This window comes from Piliocolobus tephrosceles, chromosome 1 (genome assembly GCF_002776525.5).
Source record: "Piliocolobus tephrosceles isolate RC106 chromosome 1, ASM277652v3, whole genome shotgun sequence".
Classification (NCBI taxonomy): Eukaryota; Metazoa; Chordata; class Mammalia; order Primates; family Cercopithecidae; genus Piliocolobus; species Piliocolobus tephrosceles.
The window spans coordinates 16,464,001-16,487,955 of NC_045434.1; the positions used below are offsets into that span (position 1 = coordinate 16,464,001).

A 23,955-nucleotide genomic window follows, 5' to 3' on the forward strand; every position below is an offset into this window, starting at 1 on the left:
CCATGTTGATAGTATGTCCAGCTGTGCTGTGTGAGATGGGAGGAGCTGTGGGAGGACCTCAAGCAGAGGGGTGACATCATCAGTTTGGCTGCTGTACTGAAAATGGATTAAAGGGGGTAAGGGCAGAAGCAGAGAGTGACCAGTTAGGAGACCACTGCAGTTGTTCAGGCAAGAAACAATCATGGCTTGACCAGGGTAGTGGCAGTGGAGGTAGTAGAGGTGGCTAGATTCTGGATGTGTTTTGCAGATACAATCAAGAGCATATGGTGACAGACTGGATGTGGGACATGGAAAATGGAAAAACCATCAAGAAGGACTCCCTGATTTTTTATCTGAGCAAATAATTAGAAAAACACAAAACACATCTATATTTTATTAAGAAGAAGAGGACTAGGAATGAGCATTTGGTGTTTTTGGTAGAGGAGGGAAGGAATTGGATTTTAGACGGGATAAGTTGGACAAGCTTATTAGCCAAGAGAAGATGCTAAGTAGAAAATAGATAAAAGTCTGGCATTCATATTGAACCATATATTGTTTAAAAATATTTTGCAACATTTTCTCACTGACTTACAGAAAAATCAGCTATCTCATTTGATATATCTAAGCAAGATCTTAAGGCTAAGTAGTAGCTATAATCAGATTTTCTGATCACTAATCCAATAAGCTCATAGTTGAAGCCCATTGAGACACTTGACCTTGACCTTAATTTTTGTCAAAGAACTGAAAAACAATTGGAATTTTAGGCAAATTGAAATTTTAGGCAAATTCCAAAACTATTGAAATTTTAGGCAAATCCCAAAACTAGAATAGAGGTGCTAACTGCACCTAACTGCAAGAATAGGCCTCAAAAAAGCAGAATAATTCTTATAAGGCCTGTGCCTTAGGGACCTGAGTTGCTAAGTATCTGCCCCCCACAATAGATATGTCACCAAGTACCTGTGGTATCTAAGAAAATTAGCAGATTCTTTATAACAATGTCACAGGGATGAACATCCTAACATCTTTAAAACACTTTTGGAACCCAAGCCCATTCTTTACCTCCCTGGAATAGACTGTCCACATGGCAGGGAAGTATGTAACTTGTTAAAAATGTCTGTGTTTGCAATAGTAAAGGAGTAAGACAGCAGGACACCTGCATTCAGGAATAGATGATAAGGCAATATTGTGATTTGGGGCACCATTTGTAAAAGATTCTGGAATTCTTCAGCTGGAGTCTTCTGTTTTTATAAGAAAACAATTGAGTGTCTTACTGTCAATGAAATGTCCAAGTGAGCATTTCAATGGCTTAGTCAAATTTAGGTCTTTGGTTCATCTGACCTAGTTTGATTCAAAAAGAAACAATAGTACAAGTTGAGCATCCCAAATCCCCAAATCCAAAATTTGAAATGCTCTAAAATCCAAAACCTTCTGAGCACTGACGTGATGTTCAAAGGAAATGCTCATTGGAACATTTCAGATTTTGGATTTTTGGATTTGGTGTGTTCAACTAGTAAGTATAATGCAAATACCCCACCATCTGAAAAAATCAGAACTTCAAAACACTTCTAGGCCCAAGCATTTCGGATAAGGGACCCTCTTATCATTTGAAAGTGCTGCTCCTATGCTACATTATTTCTTCTTACCACCATTCCTTCCTGGGTAGCCACTACAGCCCATAGTGCTGGAGAATTTAGTACTGGAGATCCTCATGGAAAAGCCATGAGGATCGCAGTCTTTTAAGAGAAAAGAGGAAAACCTTGACTATACCCAAGACTTGATTCAAAGAATTTGATACTTGTACACGGAAACTCTGTGTTGCCTACCTTGTGCCAAGCCCACCCCGTGCTTAGCCAGAAGCAGGACAGCCCTGTGTCTACACCCTTGCCCTTCCCCACTCACTGTGGGGCTCCAACTCTTCCTTGTCCCATTTCAAAGCCAAGTGAGAACCTAAGGAAAGAACTGTGACTACTATATCTGCACCAGCCCACCACTCACAAAGCTTTAGATACTGCCATCTTAGGCTCTGGGTTTTCTTTCTTTTCCTTTCTTTCTTTCCTTTCCTTCTTTTCTTCCCTTTTTCTCCCTTCCCTTCTTTCCCTTTTCCCTTCCCTTCCCTTCTCCTTTCCCTTGTCTCTTCTCCCTTCCCTTCTCTTCCCTTCCTTCTCCTTTCCTTCTCCCTTCTCTCCCCTTTTCTTTCCTCTTTTCCTTTTCCTTTCCTTTCCCCTCCTTCCCTCCCTCCTTTCTCTTTCTTTTCTTTCTTTCTTTTTCTTCCTTTCTTTTCTTTCTTCTTTCTTTCTTTTTCTTTCTTTCTCCTTCCTTCCTTCCTTCCTTCCTTCCTTCCTTCCTTCCTTCCTTCCTTCCTTCCTTCCTTCCTTCCCTCCCTCCCTCCCTGCCTTCCTGTTCTCTCTCTCTCTCTCCCTCTTCTCTCCCTCTTTCCTTCCTTCCCTCCCACCCTCCTTCTTTGGCAGTGTCTTACTTTGTTGCTCAGGGTGGAGTGTAGTAGTGTGCAATCTCAGCTCACTGCGACCTCCACCTCCTGGGTTTAAGCAATTTTCATGCCTCTGGAGTAGCTGGGACTACAGGTGAGCACCATCATGCCCAGTTAATTTTTGTATTTTTAATAGAGATAGGGTTTTGCCATGTTGCCTAGGCTGGTCTCGAACTCCTGGTCTCAAGCAATCCACCCATCTCAGCCTCCCAAAGTGCTGGGATTAAGGTGTAAGCCACCACACCCGGCCAGGCTCTGGATTTTTTTTATCTATAAACTATGTGAGTGGAGCTCCATGATCCACATGATCCCTCTTCCAGCCCCTCAGCTCTAGAAGTGGAAAACATCTCCAAGGAGGCAGGACAATTTCCCATAATTCCTGTTACCTTGGTCTGTTCAAGCTAAAAATTTGAAAGTTGAACTAAACGAGGGTCCTACAGAGCTGTGGTGCTTGCGCACAAGCCTGGATGTATTTAGAGCATGCCATCGAGCACCACCAAAACTAATCAATTGGGCACCATGCACTCCAAATAAGCAGAGAAATAGAATTCCACAAGGGCTTCCCAGACATGAATGTAAATACAACTGCAAATAGAACCAGAGTGTCTCTACCTCGTCTATGACTGAGGGGCAGGCAGAGCTGCCCTGAGGGCTTTGAAATACGCCAAAAATGTACATATCACAAGTGTACTTCTTTTCCTTTGAAAGCGTGTTGTAGAAATTGAAGGAGAAAGAAAATGAGAAAATTCCTGCTTAAAAATCCACCTTAATTTGGAAGATTTTTGGTTACAACATTTTGAGCATGGAGGAGACATTGCACACAATCAAAATGTTTTTCAAAACATAACTGCTAATTAGGACCCCAGATGACTGTGAAAATGCACTAGAGATTCATGCTACTGCTCCTGGAAGTCCCAGCTTGACTGGCTGTGAAGTCACACCTCCTGTCCCCTTCTCAGGCACTAGGCGTGAGCCACCTCTCCACCGCCAGCTCTCCCAATTAATGATGCAGACTGTTTTCAGACACTCGCTGCCACAGTAGCTGATGGGTTTGTGTTGTTATTTGGTCATGCTACATGTAATTTGGTGAGCCTGTCAGGACGATGAAGAAGCATGGGCTGTTTCTTCTCCCTCCTTGGATTTGTCAATCAGTGTCTTCTTGATAAAAGTAGGAGACACCCAGTAGGCTGCCCATAACACGGATATTAAATTAGGAGGCCACAAGGACCTATTTGGAAACTCAGTCTCACTGCCCACCCCTAGCCTCTGTTGATGCCACACTAATAGTCCTTATGCACACATATAGTTTATGCAAAAACTAAGTGTTTTCCACACAAAGAATAAACATCCATGGTAGCATCTGTGGCTTGAGTCTTTCAGACGTGGACGTCCAATGTGGGCTTACATTAATCACATTCCAATGTGGACTTAGATTAATTGGGTACCCTCTACCTCACATGCACAGTAGGCTCTGGCAGCGTGCTTAATGGAATCAAACAAAATACTGCACTCACTGTGCAATCCTTCTGTATCGCTGACAACAAGCTGTTTCTTTCAGCCACACTCAGCATTGTATCTTTGATCAAACATGGAAATACAAACCAGTCAGAGTTTGGCTGTAGGATTCTGGCAGCCTCTCTGAATCTCTAGAGAAGCTCTAATTTGAAACAACGGCTTTTGTTTGTGTAGGGGAGCCTCCGTAGAGCCTTGTAAACATGTCTTTCTATCTTAGGGTGTAATGTTCCACTCAAATTTAAGTGCCTCTTTGTATGAATTCAAAGACACCTTCTGTGTATTTATTCTCAATCAGTGACAGAACAAAAGAGTGGAATTTGAAGAAAAGTCTGGATTGAACTCCATATCGTTGTGTAGATTTTATTGGAGGGAGGGAGAGAGCTGATGTCAGTACCTAAACCAGTGCTTCTCTGCTTATCACAGCAGAGATCACCAAAATTCTCAAAAAACGTAACATCAGTAAAATACTTTTATTATAGCTTAAAATTTTAAAGTAATTGTTTGTTCCATGGAACAGACCCGTCCATTTACGTATAGGCAATAGCTACTTTCTGATGGGCCAAATAGGACCATGGGGCTTGTGGCTGGAAAGTTCTGCTACTCATCAGAAATGACCTTGTGCCAGCCAAGTCGTTCTTATTTTTCGACTGTCAAGTCTTGTTTTTTTCCAACTGTCAAGTAGGGATAATAATCCCTATCTATTTATAGACGTTTTATTAGAATTAAATGACTTTTCATCTAAGCTATTGTGGAGCTACTGATTGATTCCTTTAAGTGTTTATTACAAAATAGTTGAATCAATCTACCTTGAAACTTTTTGTGCATAAATGGGATGTTCTTGGAGCTTGTGACTAACTTACTAAGAACTGTGAGACAAATGGACTTGAATAACACTTTTCTACCTAAAATTATGCACTTACTCATGGCTACATTAAACGTACATTGTGAATATGGCCTTATTGAACCCCCATAAAAACCTTAGAGGTGTATGTTATCCTGACGTTACAGATGGGAACCCTAATGCTTAAAGAGGCATTATCACTTATCCATGATCCCACTGCTACTAAATCTGGCTTGGATCAGCTGTGGAAAAACTAAAAGGATCTTGTTTAAACACTGCTTAACCCCTTTTATTCTCAGGGGTCTTTGCTAGACCTGCCTCCCAGCTCTAGTAAAAATACGATCCAATTCCCCAGAATCAAACTAACCTTTTAGAAAATTTCACAACAAGAGACCAGCACAGAACCCTGACTGCAGCCCTTAGAACTGCTACCTGAAGACAGAGGTACCTCCTACTCAGGAACTGCCCATTTGCTGGGCTGGGGAACAGGAACTCCTTCATATCCACTGACTCTCTGCAGTGGGTTGCTCCTCTGTGTCCCATCATCTGCCCATTTGCTGGGAGCCGTACCACCTTAGATGTGCTCAAAGATTTGTGACCCCATGAACATGGAATAAATAAAAACACCATCCTTATTCTATGTTTCTATGTTTCTTTGGGAAACTTTCCGATAATAGCTTAAATACAAGATTCTTAAGAGGCAGGAAATTATGAAGAACAGAGTATCTGCTTTTCAAAATTTACCTAAAGCAATGTGAAAATCGTTGCTGATTAAGTTGAATAAATTTTCTGCTCAGCTTAATAAACAAGGTCAAAAATATAAAGTTATAGCAAGGAAGGAAGCGTAGCATTGGATCTATCATTGTTGCAGATTTGAGTATTTGTGACTAAGGTTAATCCTTGGCCATTCAAAGCTACTTACACACACACACACACACACACACAGCCCATAAAGTATGGTAAAAACTGGAATTCTAAAAAGTAAGACAGCAATGACAAGCAAAGACCACAATAGCTAAATTTCTCACAAATGCATCTAATAAAAGACATTCTACTGAATAGAAAGATGAATAGGGAAGTGTTTTTGGCTACAGAAGTGTCAACTTGTGATTAAATAACTGAAAGGATATAGGGCTACATATCCCTTCACCCACTCTGTACCCATTCGTTTGCTCTCAGCAGAACTAACCAGTGACAAACTGTGTCTACAGATCAAGATAGAACGGAGTGCTTCATATGGATGCATATCTAAGCCAGCATGTTCTCAAGCCATCTTGCTCACTAGCAGCTAGTTTTGAGGAAGGTGTTTATAGGTTAACACCAAGGATGTTAAGTCTGGTGCAAGAAATTCTATCACTGGGAACCAGAAAGGACTAAACTGAGTTCAACCATGTGTACATGGTTAGAAGTTGAAAGGAAATAATCCAAAGTCCTGTTTGTTTTGTTACTTACTGCCTATTACTAGGTAGAGTTGCTAGATAAAGAAACTCAGAGGTGGATTTAGGACACTTGGTATTGAAAAAGCTCATAGGAAAACGAGCCAGTCAACTGTTTTCTTCCACCAGGGCCACACAGAGCCAGCTTTACACCCACTGGAAACTGCATTTTGCTTTGGCTTCCTTGTGTGCATGTCTGAACTTAATTGTTAGCAGTTGGGTTTAGCAATTAAAAATACTGAATTGGCCGGGCGCGGTGGCTCAAGCCTGTAATCCCAGCACTTTGGGAGGCCGAGACGGCCGGATCACAAGGTCAGGAGATCGAGACCATCCTGGCTAACACGGTGAAACCCCGTCTCTACTAAAAATACAAAAAACTAGCCGGGCGAGGTGGCGGGCGCCTGTAGTCCCAGCTACTCCGGAGGCTGAGGCAGGAGAATGGCGTAAACCCGGGAGGTGGAGCTTGCAGTGAGCTGAGATCCGGCCACTGCACTCCAGCCCGAGCGACAGAGCAAGACTCCGTCTCAAAAAAAAAAAATACTGAATTGCGGCTGGATGTGGTGGCTCAAGCCTGTAATCCCAGCACTTTGGGAGGCCAAGGCGGGTGGATGACTTGAGGTCAGGAGTTCTAGATCAGCCTGTCAAACATGGTGAAACCCTATCTCTACTAAAAATACAAAAAAATTAGCTGGGCATGCTGGCGGGCGCCTGTAATCCCAGCTACTCAGGAGGCTGAGGCAGGAGAATCGCTTGAACCCACGAGGTGGAGGTTGCAGTGAGCTGAGATCACACCATTGCACTCCAGTCTGGGCATCAAAAGTGAGACTCTATCTCAAAAAAAAAAAAAAAAAGAAAGAAAAGAAAAGAAAAAAAAAATACTGAATTGCTTACTGAAAACTAGAGAGCAAATATTTCATACCTGATAATCTCAGAGATCTGAGGTGCTCTGCACTATAAATAACAGCACCATCTATTTGTTGCCATCTTCTGAGGCATAACTATCCTTTAAAGACTTTCTTTTATAAAATAACTTTGTCTTGCTTAATGTGCAAGATGAAAAGGATATGAATGAGATCTTCATCGTGACTGTGGATTGCTGTGTGAAGTTGCTCTTCCAAGTACAATAGCTTCTTGCCTATGTCTTCACACTTTTCTCCAAGTTCTGCAGAAAGGATGTAAGATTCCTGGCAAGAGGGGTGGGGGAAACAAGATCACTGGTTAGAGCCGTGAACACAGACAGTACACAAAGGGAAGCTTCCTGGAAAGGGCTCTCCCAGTTTCTGCACCTCAGTCAGAATTGTGCTAGGGCCTGTGTCTCCCCCGGGGATCAAACTTGAGAAGTTGTGAACTGATTTCAAGTTATGACCAAAGAATGAGCTTTGTCTACATAGTTCCACAGGCTACCTCCCTTGTCTGGTCATTTCAAAGTGCTGCTTCCAGTATGTCAAGTCCCAAAGCGGATTTATCAAACAGAAACTCTGAATCTTCCAGCTGTATCAATGGGCAAATTCAAAATGTAATAGGGATTCTAAAAAAAAGTGGGAAGAGGCGTCACAGGAGCAACTGGGCTAACCTGTAAGGACAAAGGGAATATTCCTTTAAGGACACAGGAATTGACTAGGGCACTGAACATTTGTTTACACACTGACCACAGTCCCTGAATGCTAGAATGTAAGTGCCATGAGGTGTATATTGCACATACAGCTGCTGCTACCACCACCATATACGGGAGCTTAAGCCCCGTAAGAGCAGGATGATGATGTCTTGCTTGCTGCTGGTCCTAGAGTCCCTGGCATAGTATCTGGCACATGACAGGCAGGTAGTATTGATTGATTTAAGGAATGAACAGTTGAGTCTTAGAGCTTCTTCCTTCTCTCATGTTTTCCCTTCAAACTTATTTCTATGAGCCAGAAAAGGGCCTTCTTTATGTCACTTTCCTGCACAAAACCACCACAGAGCAGAGTCTAAACTCTGCCTTCATATGACCTGGCACAAAGCCCATGGTTCAGCTGTATCCCCTCTACTCCCCTAAAGGCACGCTAAGCTCTGCCAGCCAGACTAACCTGGTTGCCTTCTCTCATGCTATTCTTCTTGCCCATGCGTACTTCCCCATTCTTCTCTGAAACCCAACCTTTCCTTCAAAGGCCCCAAATAATAATTTCATCTTGTAGGGCAATCATTCTGATAAGTGCTGTGTCCACTCAAGTGAGGTAAGCTCCCTGTGGGTAAGGGCCATGGGTTCATCATTCATCCCAGGGCCCCAAGTTGAATGCTGGGCATGTAGAAGGCCACAGACTTGTAAAGGAAAACAATAAACAAGGTTAAGAAAATGAGAACAGAAGACAGAGATTCTTAGAATAAAGCAGGGGGAGAAGCAAGAAATGAGCTCAGAAATAAAACTGAAATGTAAAGGTAATATTTCCTCAACTAAGAGTGAAAAGCTTAGAAGATACACCAAAATTTTTTGCAGGTCAGACGCAGTGGCTTGTAGCTGTAATCCTAGCACTTTGGGAGGCTGAGGTGGGTGAATCATGAGGTCAGGGGTTCGAGACCAGCCTGGCCAACATGGCGAAACCTCATCTCTACTAAAAATACAAAAATTAGCTGGGCAGGGTGGTGGGTGCCTGTAATCCCAGCTACTCAAGAGGCTGAAGCAGAAGAATTGCTTGACCCCAGGAGGCGGAGATTGCAGTGAGCTGAGATCACACCACTGCACTCCAGCCTGCGCAACAGAGCAAGATTCTGTCTCAAAAAAAAAAAAAAAAAAAAAAAAGCATAAGGTAAACTATTAAGATATGTATTCAGCTGAAACTACAAGGTTACTACAAAAGCTACAGTGAATACCAGACAATAATAAGAAAATGCCCAGGAGTGCGATAATAGTCCCTGTTAAAAGGTCTTTGGAGATTATGTGTTATATAATATTATAATCAGGATACACAAATAACAATTAAATTCAGGTATATAATTTGACTTTTGCTATATTAGCTTTAAAATTTACATGCCAATGGCCAACTACATTAGAATAAAATAGTGCTAATGGGAACTGCAAATAACTATTGGAAATATTGGAGAAGTCTAGTATATTGAAGAATGAGCTACAAGCTACAGAATGAGCTATACACATTTACTGCAAGTAAGTGTACATAGAAAAGAAATCTAGTGGCAATAACATACAATTGTGGGGACATATGGACACAATTAAAGGAACTTTAATGTGAAGCACCCAGGAAGGTTCACTTGAAATTGACCATAACAGTGGTGAGAACACAGCAAATATATAAAAATCACAGATACATATCTATATGTGTGTATATATATATATATATATTTTTTTTTCTGATCCCAAAATAAAATTATCAGTCAAAGATGCAAAATTGAGGGTAGAAGATTACACGGAAGTGTAGGAACTGGATAATGAGTAACACCGTCATCACACATGAAATAAATGAGACACTAAGAAAAAGAACATCTGGGAAAAAATGATTGACAGTCATGAAACCACAAATCATACAGGAAGGAGAAAAATACAGTGTTAGCAGGAAAATATATATGACTGAAAACACACTTAAAGAGCGAAAAAGCATAGACTCAGAACAGAAAACCAAGGAATTTAAAACACCCTTAAATGAAATCAAATGACTCAATCTTCATCTTACGGCTACAACAAATATGAAATCAAAGCTAAATTAAACAAATTTAAAATACAGTTTTACATTTCTCCCCCAAACACATAATTCCTGCTTGTTTTCCTTTTTAAATTATGTGCAGATTGATAGTAATGGCATAAATTTTGGAAAGCAATTTCAGACCACATAACAAGCGTTTTAAATTGTTCGTATCTTAGGACCCAATAATTTCCCTTCCTGGAATCTATCAAAAAGAAATAATTTGTTCATTTAAATTGAAATAACTTTTATTAAGCCCTTGTAATAAGCATGGAAGAATGCCTATCACATATATGTCAAATAGAAATAAAAGATTTTTCATGCAAAAATGATGGCATTATAAGTATGGGAAAGAGGAAATAACTGGCCAACAATAAAGTGAATAGTGAATAGTTAAAATAAGTTCTGGTACATTAGATTTGAATTTAGCCATTAACGTCATTTTTAATAAAAGAGCATTTAATGATGAAATAACTCAAATAGGCAAAGCATTAAAATATTTATAATTATTATTTTGTGGGGCAGTATTACAGGAAATTTTTATTTTCTTCTTTATACTTGCCTGAACCTTTAACATCTCTAAAATTTGGAAAAAAGTTACCAAAAACCCTAATTCAAACCATAACGAAAAAGGAGAAATTTACCTGAATTTTTAAAAGTTTTTTTAGAGATTAAAAAACAAAGAATATAGCATAAGGGAACACATTCAGAGTGCTCAAGTCACCTTGTTAGCTAACGGAAGATCTGACTGGCATTCTTTTGTGGGGCTGGGTTTCCAAGGCAGTTACAGGATCTCTCTCAGGCTTGTGCAGGAACCACTACTTGTTGGTCTGACAGCTTGTGATTCTCAACTGAGAGGATATTGAATGCGAACCAGGTGGATATGACTTAAGAGATGTATTACTTTACTGTAATGCTCTCACTTGGAATCTTGGGAATAGAATTAGTTTAGACCTAAACTGCGAATTGACAGCTGATGAGAGGGTAGATTAATATGTTTCTATCAATCTGATGAAAAATTCTGTTCTGTCCAAAGAAATCTGTCTGTCCAGAGAGAGCAGGGTGGGATCAGAACTATGGGTATTGGCTGGGTACGGTGGCTCACGCTTGTAATCCCAGCACTTTGGGAGGCCGAGGCAGGCAGATCACAAGGTCAAGAGAGACCATCCTGGCCAACACAGTGAAACCCTATCTCTGCTAATAATACAAAAATTAGCTGGGTGTGGTGGCTCGCACCTGTAGTCCCGGCTACTCAGAAGGCTGAGGTAGGAGAATTCCTTCAACCCAGGAGGCGGAGGTTGCAATGAGCTAAGATTGCACCACTGCACTCTGGCCTAGCAACAGAGGAGACTCCATCTCAAAAAAAAAAAAAAAAAAAAAAAAAAGAACCATGGGTATCAGCTGTGCAAAGTTGCCCAGGTCCTGCCTACTAGCCCATAAATCAGGGACTAGGCAAAACTTCCTTGGCCATTTCCATGCCATGCCCAGGTATGGCAGAGTGTAGCTGTGGTCATAGCAACACACTTTTCTGGAACATTGCCTCTCCACCATCAAGAAACAGAGTTTATTACTTCTCCTATTAAACCTGGATGGCCCTTGAAATTCCTTCAATGTATAGAACATAGTGAAGGTGACACTGCCTGACTTGCAAAGTCAGGTCATAAAAGGTGACATGTCTTTTCAGGTCACCCACCCTGGAACCCAGCCTCCATGTTGTGAGGAAGCCCAAGCTATGGACGGGCTGTTTATAGACATCTGGATGAGAGCCTCACCTAAAGCCCTAGTCAACAGCCAGACTTGGGAAGGACCGAACCTTCAGATGGTCCCAGCCCCTGTCTTCAAGTCATTCAGCTAACACCCAGACATTGTGGAGTGAGACACCCTCCTCCCCGTGCCCCACCCCAACTTCTGATCTACAGATCCACAAATATCCTAAATCATTCTTTTAAATCACTAAGTTTGTGGTGATTTTGATGCAGCCATAGTAGCTAAAACAGTGGGCTTACATGGGTTGTCCCTACACAGAACCTCGCATGAGTGGATAAAACGATTGCAAAATCCTAGCAAGAAGTGCATCTTCACTGGTACCTAGTTAGGGAGTTAACTGATGAGATATTTGAAGCTCACTAAAGTGCTAATGCCCAGATTTGTCTCAGGGAGGGGAGCTCCCACCCATGCAGGGCACTATGGCCACGAGGCTGGGAAGTGCAACAGAGACATTACAACGAGTGGCCACTGCCAGTGGTCAGTGATCCCAGATCCCTGGCTCTTAGTTTAATACGTAAGTTATTGAACAGTACAGGCACATTTTCTGAGGAGTGTGTGTGTGTGTGTGTGTGTGTGTGTGTTTATGCACCAAGTATAGTCAAAATTTCCTAGGAAATTCCTCAGGAAGATATACCACAGTAAGTCCAACATATCTGATTGCAATACAACCCACAGGACCTCACGTTCTTCCAGCTTTAGGAGAAGTGGCTCTTTCTCCAGTGGACACTTAGCAGAGCAAGGTGCTCACATCATGAGAGGCAGAAAGGTAAGAAATACACACATTCCTGTCTCCCGGGCCCTCACACTGGCCTTGGGACACACCCATTCCCTAGACTGAAGGACAACATTGCTGTCTATTTAAATGATCATGTCCCCCTGGTATGTGATGTTTATATGTTATGGTCACACAGGACGGCACAGTCTCTGCAGGAAGCATCGAGCGTATTACACTACTTCTAGTTTTTCCCCTGCTTTGAAAGTACCTTGCTGGAGTATGTTCTCTCAAACCAGTGGGCTTTAGGCCTTATTCTGCAGAGATCCCCCTGGTAGGAGAAAAGGGTTTTTACTGTCAACCCTACCCCAATTTCTAATTTTATCTGTTTCGTTTGTTAAGCCTTCGTAGAAAGCTAAATAAATAAATAAATTATGGGAGCTGTTGAAGAGAGTTTGTTTGCTTGTTCTAAAATAAAAGAAACTTGTTTTCAAAGAAGGTATCCTTAGTGAAAGCTTTGGAAGCACTGACATTTCTGTTTAAGCCAAAATAGTGAGTTGTAAGCCAGGTGTATTAATCAGGAGGCTCTGCCTTGGGTTATAACTGCAAGAGAAATGGAACTTCCTTATCTTAACACCATCTTGTTTCCCAGGACAGCAAATGCATTTACAAAGCTCTGCCTCCTTCAGGGCTACTAAGAATGTCGGAAATCTTTCCTGAGAATCTTAATACCTAGAAGCAGAGAGTGCTGCTGGATTTGGTAGGGGTCTTAGGAACCATCCTCAAGATTCAATTCCTTCTTTTACACACAAGAGGCTCGAAGAGTCTTTTAATTTTTATTTATTTTTATTTTTTTTGAGACAGAGTTTCGCTCTTGTTGCCCAGGCTGGAGTGCAATGGTGCAGTCTCGGCTCACTGCAACCTCCGCCTCCCGGGTTCAAGCGATTCTCCTGCCTCAGCCTCCCAAGTAGCTGGGATTACAGGCATGCAACTCCATGCCAGTCTAATTTTTGTATTTTTAGTAGAGGTGGGATTTCTCCATGTTGGTCAGGCTGGTCTCGAACTCCCAACCTCAGGTGATCTGCCTGCCTTGGTCCCCCCAAGTGCTGGGATTACAGGTGTGAGCCACTGCACCCGGCCAAAGAGGCATGTAACTTGGACAAAGTGGTGATGGAAAGAAATCAGAGAAGCAAATAGCGAGCGCCTGAAGACATGGTGTTCTCTTCCCTTCTACCCTCAGAACTCTGCAAAGTCTCAATTCCTGGAGCGTTCAGTCTTATTAAAGGGATATGCTCCCTCCAGGACACAGAGGCATACTGAGTGGAGGTGACAGTGATGACGACCATGACAACCTGGGATGCAATGATGGGATGCAAGGACCCCTCATTCACAAGTCCATAAAATACCAGGCTGGAAGCAGAGAAAAGCAAGCAGGCACACGGGAAAGGCGGCGAGAATGTCTCCTTTCCTAATAAGAACATGAGTATCTGGTCCCATCTCTCCCATCAACTCGGTAGATTCCAAATGAACATAGTCTGAACCATGTCCACCACTTCACACACCGAGTGCCTCTCTGTGTGCAATTTGTAACTTTTGCTCCCATTTGTACCTTTAAATTAAATGTGACAAAAAAAGAGAAAGCCTGCATGACTGATACTTGATAATTAAAAATGCCACCCACTACAATGCCACCGGGATTCCTAGCCGAAATGGAGTTTTGTAGGATTTGCAATTCTGAATGGATCATTGAAAGTACAGGTTACTTGGCATTTCAAAATGTCTTTGAAGACTCTCCAGTAATTTGTCTTGTCAGGCGGTCCTTTCAGCAATTCAAATTATTATATTTTTTCCTTTCTGAACATCCATCCCATCATTTAGCCCTAGGAATAATTGTTTTCCCTGCGGGTCAGAATGAAACGCAGCTACAACAGGTAAATGATCTGACTGCTACACCTAACACGCCCTCTCTTCAAAGCCCTGCAGATTCCACTTCTTCCAACAACACTCCAATCCCGATTCTCCAACCCTGCCTGCCTCTGGGTAAGAGGAGTTCCTCCCTACATGTGTAACCGCCTGTCTTCCTCACCAGATGATGACAGAATGATGTCCTGCCCCTGCCTCTGTTGTCCTACCTTGCTCATAAAAGGTGCCCAGTAATGCTTGTTGCAGCAATGAATGGAGACTCCTGTATCTTATGAGAACTTGGAAGAAGCTGTGCTGTTTTTCAGACTACACTTCCAAGAGATCATTTCACCCAAGTGTAAAGAGCCAGGAAGGAAAACCAACAATAAGAACCTTTCTGGATGCTGAACACATGCCTTTGCCTCCATGCAGCCAAGAACAGCCTGGGTTAATTTTCTTGCCACAGGGACAACCATGGGGTCCTGGGGTCCTCCACAGTACTGCTGTACACACATGGCTTTTATTGGCCTCCAAGAAAGCCCTACCATCTTCCCTGCTGTCCCTCCACACGGGAATGATTCAGTAGCACCGACTCAGTCAGGCAATATTTCAAATATAATTTGCTTAACTCACCTCACGATCAAAACCCATAGGCCTGAATGTTTGGGCAGAAATTTTCAGCTGTGTTGAATTAGAGCTGATGTCAAATTTCTGTCCTGCTCACCCAACTCAAGGAGTGTGATTTAAAAACAGAAAACGGGATTTCCTTTGTTAGGCAGGATTTTCCCATTAAAGTGACTTTCAAAAAACATTTTTCTATAAAAGTGTATACCCAGAAAGGCATTCAGTTGCTAGCCTGAGCAGATGTCTAAACCACATGCCTCAGTGAGAAGAACAGCCACAAATTCCATGACCAGGGTCTCCAAGGACATTTTTACTTAGTTATAGTTCCCATAAACAAGGCTTAAGTCTTTCCCTATGACATTTGGAAGATACCAACATTTAACATTTTAGAACTGGAGCTTATATTCAAAGGGTAGGGAATATATTACTAAATAATAATGGTTGTTTTGATAAGCGAAAGTATCTGGAAACAATATCTCGTCAGGCTTATCTAGAGTGATGAGGAAATCGTATTTATGATTTCTATTCTGAATAGAAAATACCTTTGGAAGAGGTAACTGTTTACATTAAATTGTTAGGTAGGCAGGTACTACTGTGGCTGCCAACTCTACTTAGGAAAAGCTTCCACACCTAATAGAGCATACATTTGCAGAAATCTTATCATCAGTGGACATTTGCCACAAATTTGGGCAGACAGACTACACCTTGGGTTGAGTCACTGGATCAAGATGATTTAAATAGTCTATTTCTTAAGATGCTGTCAAGAGTTATTCTAAAGGGAGGGGCTATGTGAAGTCTGTAAGAGTGTCAAGAAATAGAATAAGAAAAATCTCAAAACTGAAGTAAGAAGTACTGCTAGGATTCTAAGAGTAATCTGAGAAAACAGGCAGTTACCCTTCCGGTCTCTCTTTCAGACACTGTGCTGGGGGCTGTGCTGAGAAGTCATCAGTTACTTCCACCCTTGCTAGGGATCAGTGGTGCAGGGGAGGGGTTAGTACCTGTAGCTCTAGCATGAACCTCCACCTTGGATACGGTACTCTTCGCTGTGACTCAACTGCTTACCCAGATCCTTATTTCCCTCGGCTGTGTAATAAGACATCAGCAATACCTATCCACAAAAGTATATTTGCCAATCCACAAAAATATTTAATTCCTGCAGTGCAAGTCACAGGCTACACAGTAAGACAAACAAACAAACAAACAAAAAGGACAGGTGTTCCCTTATGGCCTTCAAGCCAACTGTTTACATATTTTACAAATTTTGGGGCTATAGCAGTATTTAAGTTTTTTTTAAATTTTAAAAACGTAAAATTGAACACAGCACACACACATGCTTACAAGCCAAAAACGCTACTTGAGCCTCATAATGGTTGTTACATCATGAAGTCTCACTCCGTCTCCTCTGGCTTGAGGTAAACCCGATGTGATTACCACCATCCGTGCACTTCGCTGATGCATCAAACCATTTCCTTAGTTTAGTATTAAAATCACTATCTTAAATATGTTCCTTTGGGCTGTTTTCCAAAATATATGCTTGGCAAATCCATTCCAGGAATGCGATATGGTTTTCTCTTTCTTTTTAAAATACTATCTAGATAAAGAATATTTACTTCAAACAAATGCCTGCCCACAACACAAAGAATATATTTCACATGTATTTGACATAGATTTTATGATGTTTGCCTTTTCATATAAATGCCGAGTTCTACAGTTGTGTAAATGCCAATAAGCAGAGAGGCAAAATTGAGACACTAAGCGTCTATCTTTATTACTCTGATACGAGTATTCATCCAAATATTCAAATTATACGGTTATTCTCTGAGTAACTGCGTATTTCTTTTAAAAGCATCCAGATGTCATCAGTGGTAAAGAAAGCATCTGAAATATTTAGACCTCTTTAGGTCAAAGCAAACAATGAATTGTCTTCAAGTATCTGCATGCTTGTTTTGAAGGTGGCTCGGAGAAACAGGCTCTAAATAAAAGTAATTAACAGAACGAAACAAATTGTTAGAAGAAGAAATTGCTTGCTAATTGGCATATGTTAATTGGCCTGTGGTTTCTAGTTTAGTTGAAGGGAAACCTTTGAAAAGCTCCAGTTTATATTACACGATCATGCAAGAGGATGTGAACTGCTTTTCTTTAAGCACACTGGGCTTGATTGTCAAATCTGAATAAAACCAAACTTCATTAGAACCTTCTAAGAAAATAATCCATTTGAATCCAAAACGAGATTCATGGCATAGGCTGGTACCTAGATACACTCCATTTAACAGAAGGATTCAGATTCTGGGGATAGGGACATCCAACCCTAAGGCCCTTTTGCATAAGAAAACAAAAATGAAAAGTGATTTGAGGGATTCATTTTAAGGGAATGTGTTCTTTGAGCTAAGAAATATTGAACTGTAAAAGGAAACTATGAAGACAGAATCAAATCCCAAACTCCATCCAGGTTCACTTTACAGTAAAACAAATTTGAACTTCAAGTGTTTTTTTGTAAACGGTTTAACTATGATACTCCCATAGTTACTGTTTTTAAATGTCAGCATTTAATCCTGGTTCTGGATGTTACCCCTTCCAAGGCAGAGCTTGCTTCCCACCCTAAAGAAGGTGGTGCCCAAGGTGCTCAGAGGTGCCTGAGAGGCACCTTCTCAGGCACTTCTGTAGTTTGCTGGAAATAGATAGGGATGCTCTGGTTGGTGGTATCTACTCTTTCTCTCAAAAGGCACTCAGACAAAAAGAGCAAAGGACCACTCTTCTTTTCTCTCACTGTTACCCAAGCTTGTTGGCCTGAGGTTCCTAATCGTATCAGCAAAATAAGATCTGCTCTGCCATAATCAACGGTTCCAGGAAATACCTGGGAGCCGGGTGGAGGAGGGGGTGTGGAATAACCAGTGGCTGGGAAAGCAGAAACACCAACACAGAATGGAAAACGTTAAATTATTCACTGAAAAAGGCAGTGCAGCAAGTCTTGGGTAGAGGTAAGAAAATTTCACACAGGAGTTTCCTGGAATCCCAGTCCTCATCTCCTGCCTGCTGCTAGCTAGGAAGGGCAGGAATAGCTCACGACCAGCTTGTGGGGGTCCAGAAGCTCCTGACTTTAACTGCCCTGGCTGCCAAGTGGTGGGGAAATCAAATGCACTGTATCTATGATGAGGGGACAGGAAGCTATTTTATTTTCCACATTACAAAACTTCTCAGCTACTCCCAGGACACCACTGAGGATTCATTGAATAACACTTTCTCTGTTACAAATGCCAAAAATGAGTCCTTGCCATTCAGGCAGAGGCCATCCTGCTATCGATCCCTCAGTCTGCATCGGTGAATGACAAGGAATTTCCAAGGTGAACGGCGTCACCAAGAGCCCTGAGGTTGTTTTCCTCAGAAGCGCTGAACTATTTTTAATTAGTGGAAAAAGGGCCACCGTGAGGCCCTGGAGCACGGAGCAAGGTTCCACCATGTTCCGAAAGAAGGAGAAGCCAGCAGATCAGAGGAGTCCCCTTCCTTCCCTTGGGCGGGTGGAGGAGGCTGAGAAGCTGATGACAGTAATTAACTGAGAAAACCAGCAGGAGCCAGCTCACTGAACAGAAGAAACACCTCTCTTACCCACCTGCCAGCTTGTCCCTGGGCTCTGCTTTCTCTCTCAAATTCAGTGGCCAAGGCCAGGCCAGGGGCAGGGCCCTGATAAGCCTGCGCACTTCTGTTTCTATTGGTCAAGTTGCATTTGTTTCTTAACTTCTGTAGGCCAGTTGTATTTAAAAACCCTAATCATACAATCTAAATAAATACTATGGAGAACAATGATATATTAGTGTGAAAAAAGAGTGCTTGTCTCCATAAAAAGCAAGTTGGAAACCTTGGAAAGACTCAATAACATTTAAGAGAGAGGGAGAGGCTGAGAATCATTTTCCAAGTGCTCTTAAAATTTCCAGTCCACTTAAAGACACCAAAAGTGGCAATTGTTAATGATGCATGACAGGTGAGGTTTACACAAGAAGGGTCATGTGAAAAGCCAATTAGCAGTCTCTACAAACAGAAATCCTTGGTCCTATATCGAATGAACAGCAAATGAGAGGGCACGTTTTCAGCTAGAAACAAAAAGGTTTAAAATACACATGTATCATCCTTTATGATGCTCTGTCTTTTCTGACTTTTTAATTAACCAACCAATTACCAACCCTGCATCCTGGTTGCTTCTACTGCTCTACTTTTGGGAAAGATGGCTGCGTTTGCAAAACTTCAAAATGTAGTGGAGACAGAACTTTTCCTCATGCCCTAGCTTTTTGCTTTCTGCCCAAAGACATTAAACAAAAAGAGCAAAACCAGCTGATGGGTAAGTGAACATTTTTCCCTTGTCAGTTCTTTTCAAAAGTGGGAGAGATATCAAGAGATCACGTAGTTGGGGATATGCTCCCTGGAGAATCAAAGTGAATTTCCAGCTGTCCTAGGGCCAGTAAGTGTCAGAGAAAAGAAAGACTCAGATCTGGACCCATTATGGCTGAAGAGGAAGCACTTTTGCCCAATAGAGACATTTCTAGATACAGAAATCAGTTTAAGACAAGGAGGACAAACATCTTCATATCTTCATTGTGGATCACCTTTTCCAGCCTTTTTTTCATGTGAAATTGAGTAAAAAGGAATGGAGATACTTATGTTGTGGTTCACAGTATGATACCCCAAAGTGTGACACTTTGGTATGCTGAGTACTTTGAACCAAAGGAGACTGGAAGGCTCAGAAGCAAGGTCTCTCTGACCTTCTCCTGCCCTCCTCTCTCACATTCCTTTTTCTCCCTGGATGCAAGCCACAGAAACCGGAATTCCTCTTCCTCAAAGCCAGTCTTAGAAACTAGGACTCCTCTCCTGCAAAGCAACCATAAAACCTAGAAAGGTCACTCTCTTCCTTCTCTCTTGAAGACCCTCCATCCGGAGAAGTCCTGCCCCATACCCAAGAGGAATAAATACTACACAGAGTGTCCAAGAAGAATCTGAACAGACAGGACTTGCTGGTCTGCTCACCCCCCCAGGCTATAACCATTAGATTACACCCATTTTATCCAATCACATTCCTTCATAGCTAACTATTCTTCATTACTCCTGAGCATAAAAATAGTTTTCCCTGGGTCTTTGAGTCTTCATTTCTGAAGCCTCCTGTGTCATGTAAAACTGATTAAATTATTGGATTACGTTTTTCTCTTGTTAACTTGTTTTTGTTATAGGAGTGTTAGCCCTTATGATGGCTGAGGAAAGGTATCACACCTTTCCACCCCTAAACTTACAATGCTTTTGAAGACCTCGATCTTCATCGAGATGAGGCTACATGGTTGTGTTGTGTCTTACTGCTAATTCCTTTCATTGCAGCCGTGTTCACACACTGGCTACTCACATACTGCACGCGATGACTCAACATTGCCACGTCCTCTTTTGGTCTCTTTAGTGAGAGCTACTGGCTCAGAAAGGAAGCAGCTGGGATGAGAAGTCTGGGGGAGCGATACTGTCCAGGGAGCCCATTATGTAGGAAGAAGAGTGGAAACAGAAAGCACCCCGCAGGCTAGGTTGCAGACAGGAAAGAAAAAAATTACACAGGTATTATGGCCAGAACAGCCAGTACAAAAGAGTCACTTCACAGCAGAGGAAGCCTGGCTCACGATTTCCCTGGCTCCTGTCTGGCCCCCATACAATTTCTGTAACATCTATGAACCAGGGCCAATAGCAGCGGATAGTTTCCAGAGTCCTCAGACAGGCTTGGAGGAGAGCTGTCATGAAACTGGAAAATAAAAGGGCTCTTACAATTCGAGGAAGTTCATGCTAAGTTTGGCACAGAGCCCTGTTGCTGACTTCCTCTGTAACAAAATCCAAAGCAAATTGCTTCGCCTTAATGGACCGAGCTGTAAAATGGGGGAATGGTGCTCAGCAGCCTGGCAAGGACCGTAGACACAGGGAAGGTGTTAATTAATGACAAAGTCCTTGTGATAACAAATTATCACGAGAATGCACATCGCCACGTTGGCCAGATAAGCACGGAAAAGGCTTTGAAAACTCATCTCCCCGTGGATCTCTGTAAGAAGTCAGTAATTTTTCATGGAAGATTTGGGTCAAAAGGAAATTGACTGCCTTCAGGGCATCAAGCTTCAGTACAGAAACCAGTATAGGATGCTCAGACCCAGCAGGGAGTTCCAAAGCAAAACCAACCCAGACCTGCAAGCAAATAGACATTTTAGCCACAGGATAAATGCAAAGTACCCAGACTTCAATGGCTACCTGGAAAACACAGGCAGGAAAACAAAAGCACCTTCCTAATGAGACCCTGTACCTTCCATAGTCTAAAATCCTGGACCCAAATACAAACGAGATTTTTCCTTCATTAAACCTTTCTCTGCCTGGGTCTCTTCCACTAACTCATTGCTCATGTCTACTTTTTGACAAAAAGTGAGTATATTACACATGTAAAGGAAAATTTAAAAATCTCAAGCACCCCCAAACTCCTTAGGCAAAAGGAAAAGTTAAGCCTAGAGACTGAGTCATGCAACACCCTCTTCCAAACAAATAGCTGTTGCTAGCATTAGGCATTTTACAGATCTCTAAAAGCATTTTAGAGATGCTTGTGAATGCCAGAAAGAGTGATAGGAACAAAAGTTAACACAAATTAGCCTCTACTATGTGCATCTCTCACTTTGAGATGCATCCTTTCATTTAAATCTTCATCACAGCTTCATGAGATAGTTTTCATTATCCTCTCATGCCGTGGCAGTGTTTTTCTTAACAGATGTGGAGATGCAGCCTGTAAGAGGCCTAACTGAGGATTGCAGCAGACTCAGACTCAAGCCTTGTGCTCTTTCCAGCAGGCCAAACTGCCTTTTGACAGTCCTGAGACAAAAGCACTGACTCAAACATCTATAGCCCAGTTGGATTTAGACATATGCATACTCACATAACTACCACCACAATCAAGAGAGAGAATACATCTACCATCCCGCCCCCACCTTCCATACACCAGATTCCTTCCTGTTGCTCTTGGAATGAGTCCCTTCCCCTTTCCCAGCAGCAGCTGATCTCTTTTCTGACCCCATAATTTTGCCCTTCTCAGAAAACATCAGCTTAAAATCCATGGCACTCATGAATTCAAAGAACGGCTGCCCTCTCTGTGAACACACACCCACCACTGCGATACAGGAACAGGGAAATGATAGCGAAAGCCAGCAAAAGCTATAAGGTCCCCTCTAAAGCACCCACTCTCCCCCAGGACAGCGGCAAATAAATATAGGACATCCTCAGCATTTCAGTTGGTGGAGAGGATCTGGGAGGCTTTCTGGGGGACCCCTGGAGCACCCAAACAGCAGCCACCACAGGACCTAGGACAAAGTTCCACTCTTTATTCATCCTTGACCCCAAGCTTCCTATTTTTCAACAAATATAGCTCTGTGTTCTTATAGCCAGATAGTGAAATTGACAGGTGCTTATAATCTTATGCAGGAAAACGAATCCTCCTATGCTTGGGAAAGTTTGTCCCCAGAGAGCCCGGAGGGCTTAGGGCTCAGTGGGTAGGGCAGAGAAGGGGGGAGAGAGGGAAGAAGAGAGCGATGGGGTTCAGAATACACTACCCCAAAATATGGCACCTTGGCATTTGAGGAACAGCAGAAGCAGGAAAGTCTCTCTGACCTTCTGCAGCCATTCTCTCCTGAAGCAGGCCATAAATAATTCTCTCACCTTCCTCTAACCACCTCTGACCACCCTCATCCTTAAAGTGTACAACCTATACCCAAAGGAAAGAAGTGTCCTTATCTCTGAAGACACAGGGATGCAGTGAAGAATCTGAGCAAACAGGCCTTGCTAAGCTCCCCGCAGTTTACTGCCATTAGATCATATTCCTTTTGTCCAATTATACTTCTCCACATTTGTCTGCTATTCTTCAAACTTAAGCATAAAAATACACTGGTTTCTGTTGCTTTGGGTCTTCATTTCTGCAGGCTCCTGTGTCATGTAAATTTTATATTAAGCAAATTTGCACATCTTTCTCTTGTTACTCTGTCTGCATAGGGGCCTCAGCTGAGAACCTTTAGGTGCATAAAGGAAAGATATTGATTTTTCTCCCCTACAGGAGTAAGGGATCTCTGCTGAATCCGTCCTGGCCTCCAGCAGAATCAATGACCCATAGACTCCATCACGTACCTGGCATGGCTTCTGACTGCCCCACACTGAGCTCCTCCTGGAAGCTCACTTTGAAAAGCCAGCCACACCTTCAAAGACTCATTTCCAGAGCCTGCAGTTTCTTCCACCCAGGAATAAACCCTTGCTTAGGTGGCACTTCCCTCCATCCCAGAATATTTTTTCAAACCATCCACCTGCAGCAGGTGGTAACTTTTCAACACCTCTACCCAGAGCACTGGAAACCAGGCTTTGCTGGAGGATTCCACCTGCAGCAACTGGGTTAACAAAAGAGGTCAGATGTCTATAAATTATAGTGGAGCCTGTGATTGGGCCAGCAAGGACGCAGAGTGACAACGGTTGCTTTCTTATAAGACCACGGAATCCAAATATAGGATCAAGGATCAATTTTCCAAGCAGTCCAGAGGCAGTGACTAAGAACACAAAGGTCTGCTCTCTGAAGGTCATGGTCCTGCAGAGGGGATGTGAGGCTGCCAGGGCTGGCCTGAGGAGGTAACAATTTCCTCACCCACCAGTGGTGAGTCCTGGCAAAGACCCAGGGAGGAAGCACAGCTAACATCTAACATCAACCATGAGACTTGAAGGCCATGTGTCATGTTCCTCCAGCCTCTCCATGCTATTTCCTTTTCACACTCAGAACACCTGGGAACCTGGGCCAACAAAGAGCTCTGAAGACTCAGGTCATGGCACTGAAACAGGAAAAACTTCCTAGGGCCTTTTTATGGAAAAGACTCTTGTTAGGGTGGGAGGAGGAAGGTGAGAAGAGGAAGGGGAAGGGAGAGAGGAAAGAGGGGAGAGAAAAGTAAAGTTAAATAAAACCACATTGTAATTTGTTTTTTTTTTTTTTTTTTTTTTTTTTTTTT

The 23,955-nt window shown here is 42.4% G+C and overlaps 1 protein-coding gene across 1 annotated transcript in view; it reads right to left on the reverse strand.

Annotated features, from left to right (window-relative positions):
• The window catches only part of DISC1 (DISC1 scaffold protein), a 406,407-nt gene that overhangs the window by 6,437 nt on the left and 376,015 nt on the right, over positions 1–23,955 (reverse strand). The window contains exon 12 of the mRNA XM_023191797.3: positions 7,326–7,443. Within this exon, the coding sequence (XP_023047565.2) occupies positions 7,326–7,443 (118 nt within the window). The remainder of the gene's footprint in view (positions 1–7,325; positions 7,444–23,955) is intronic.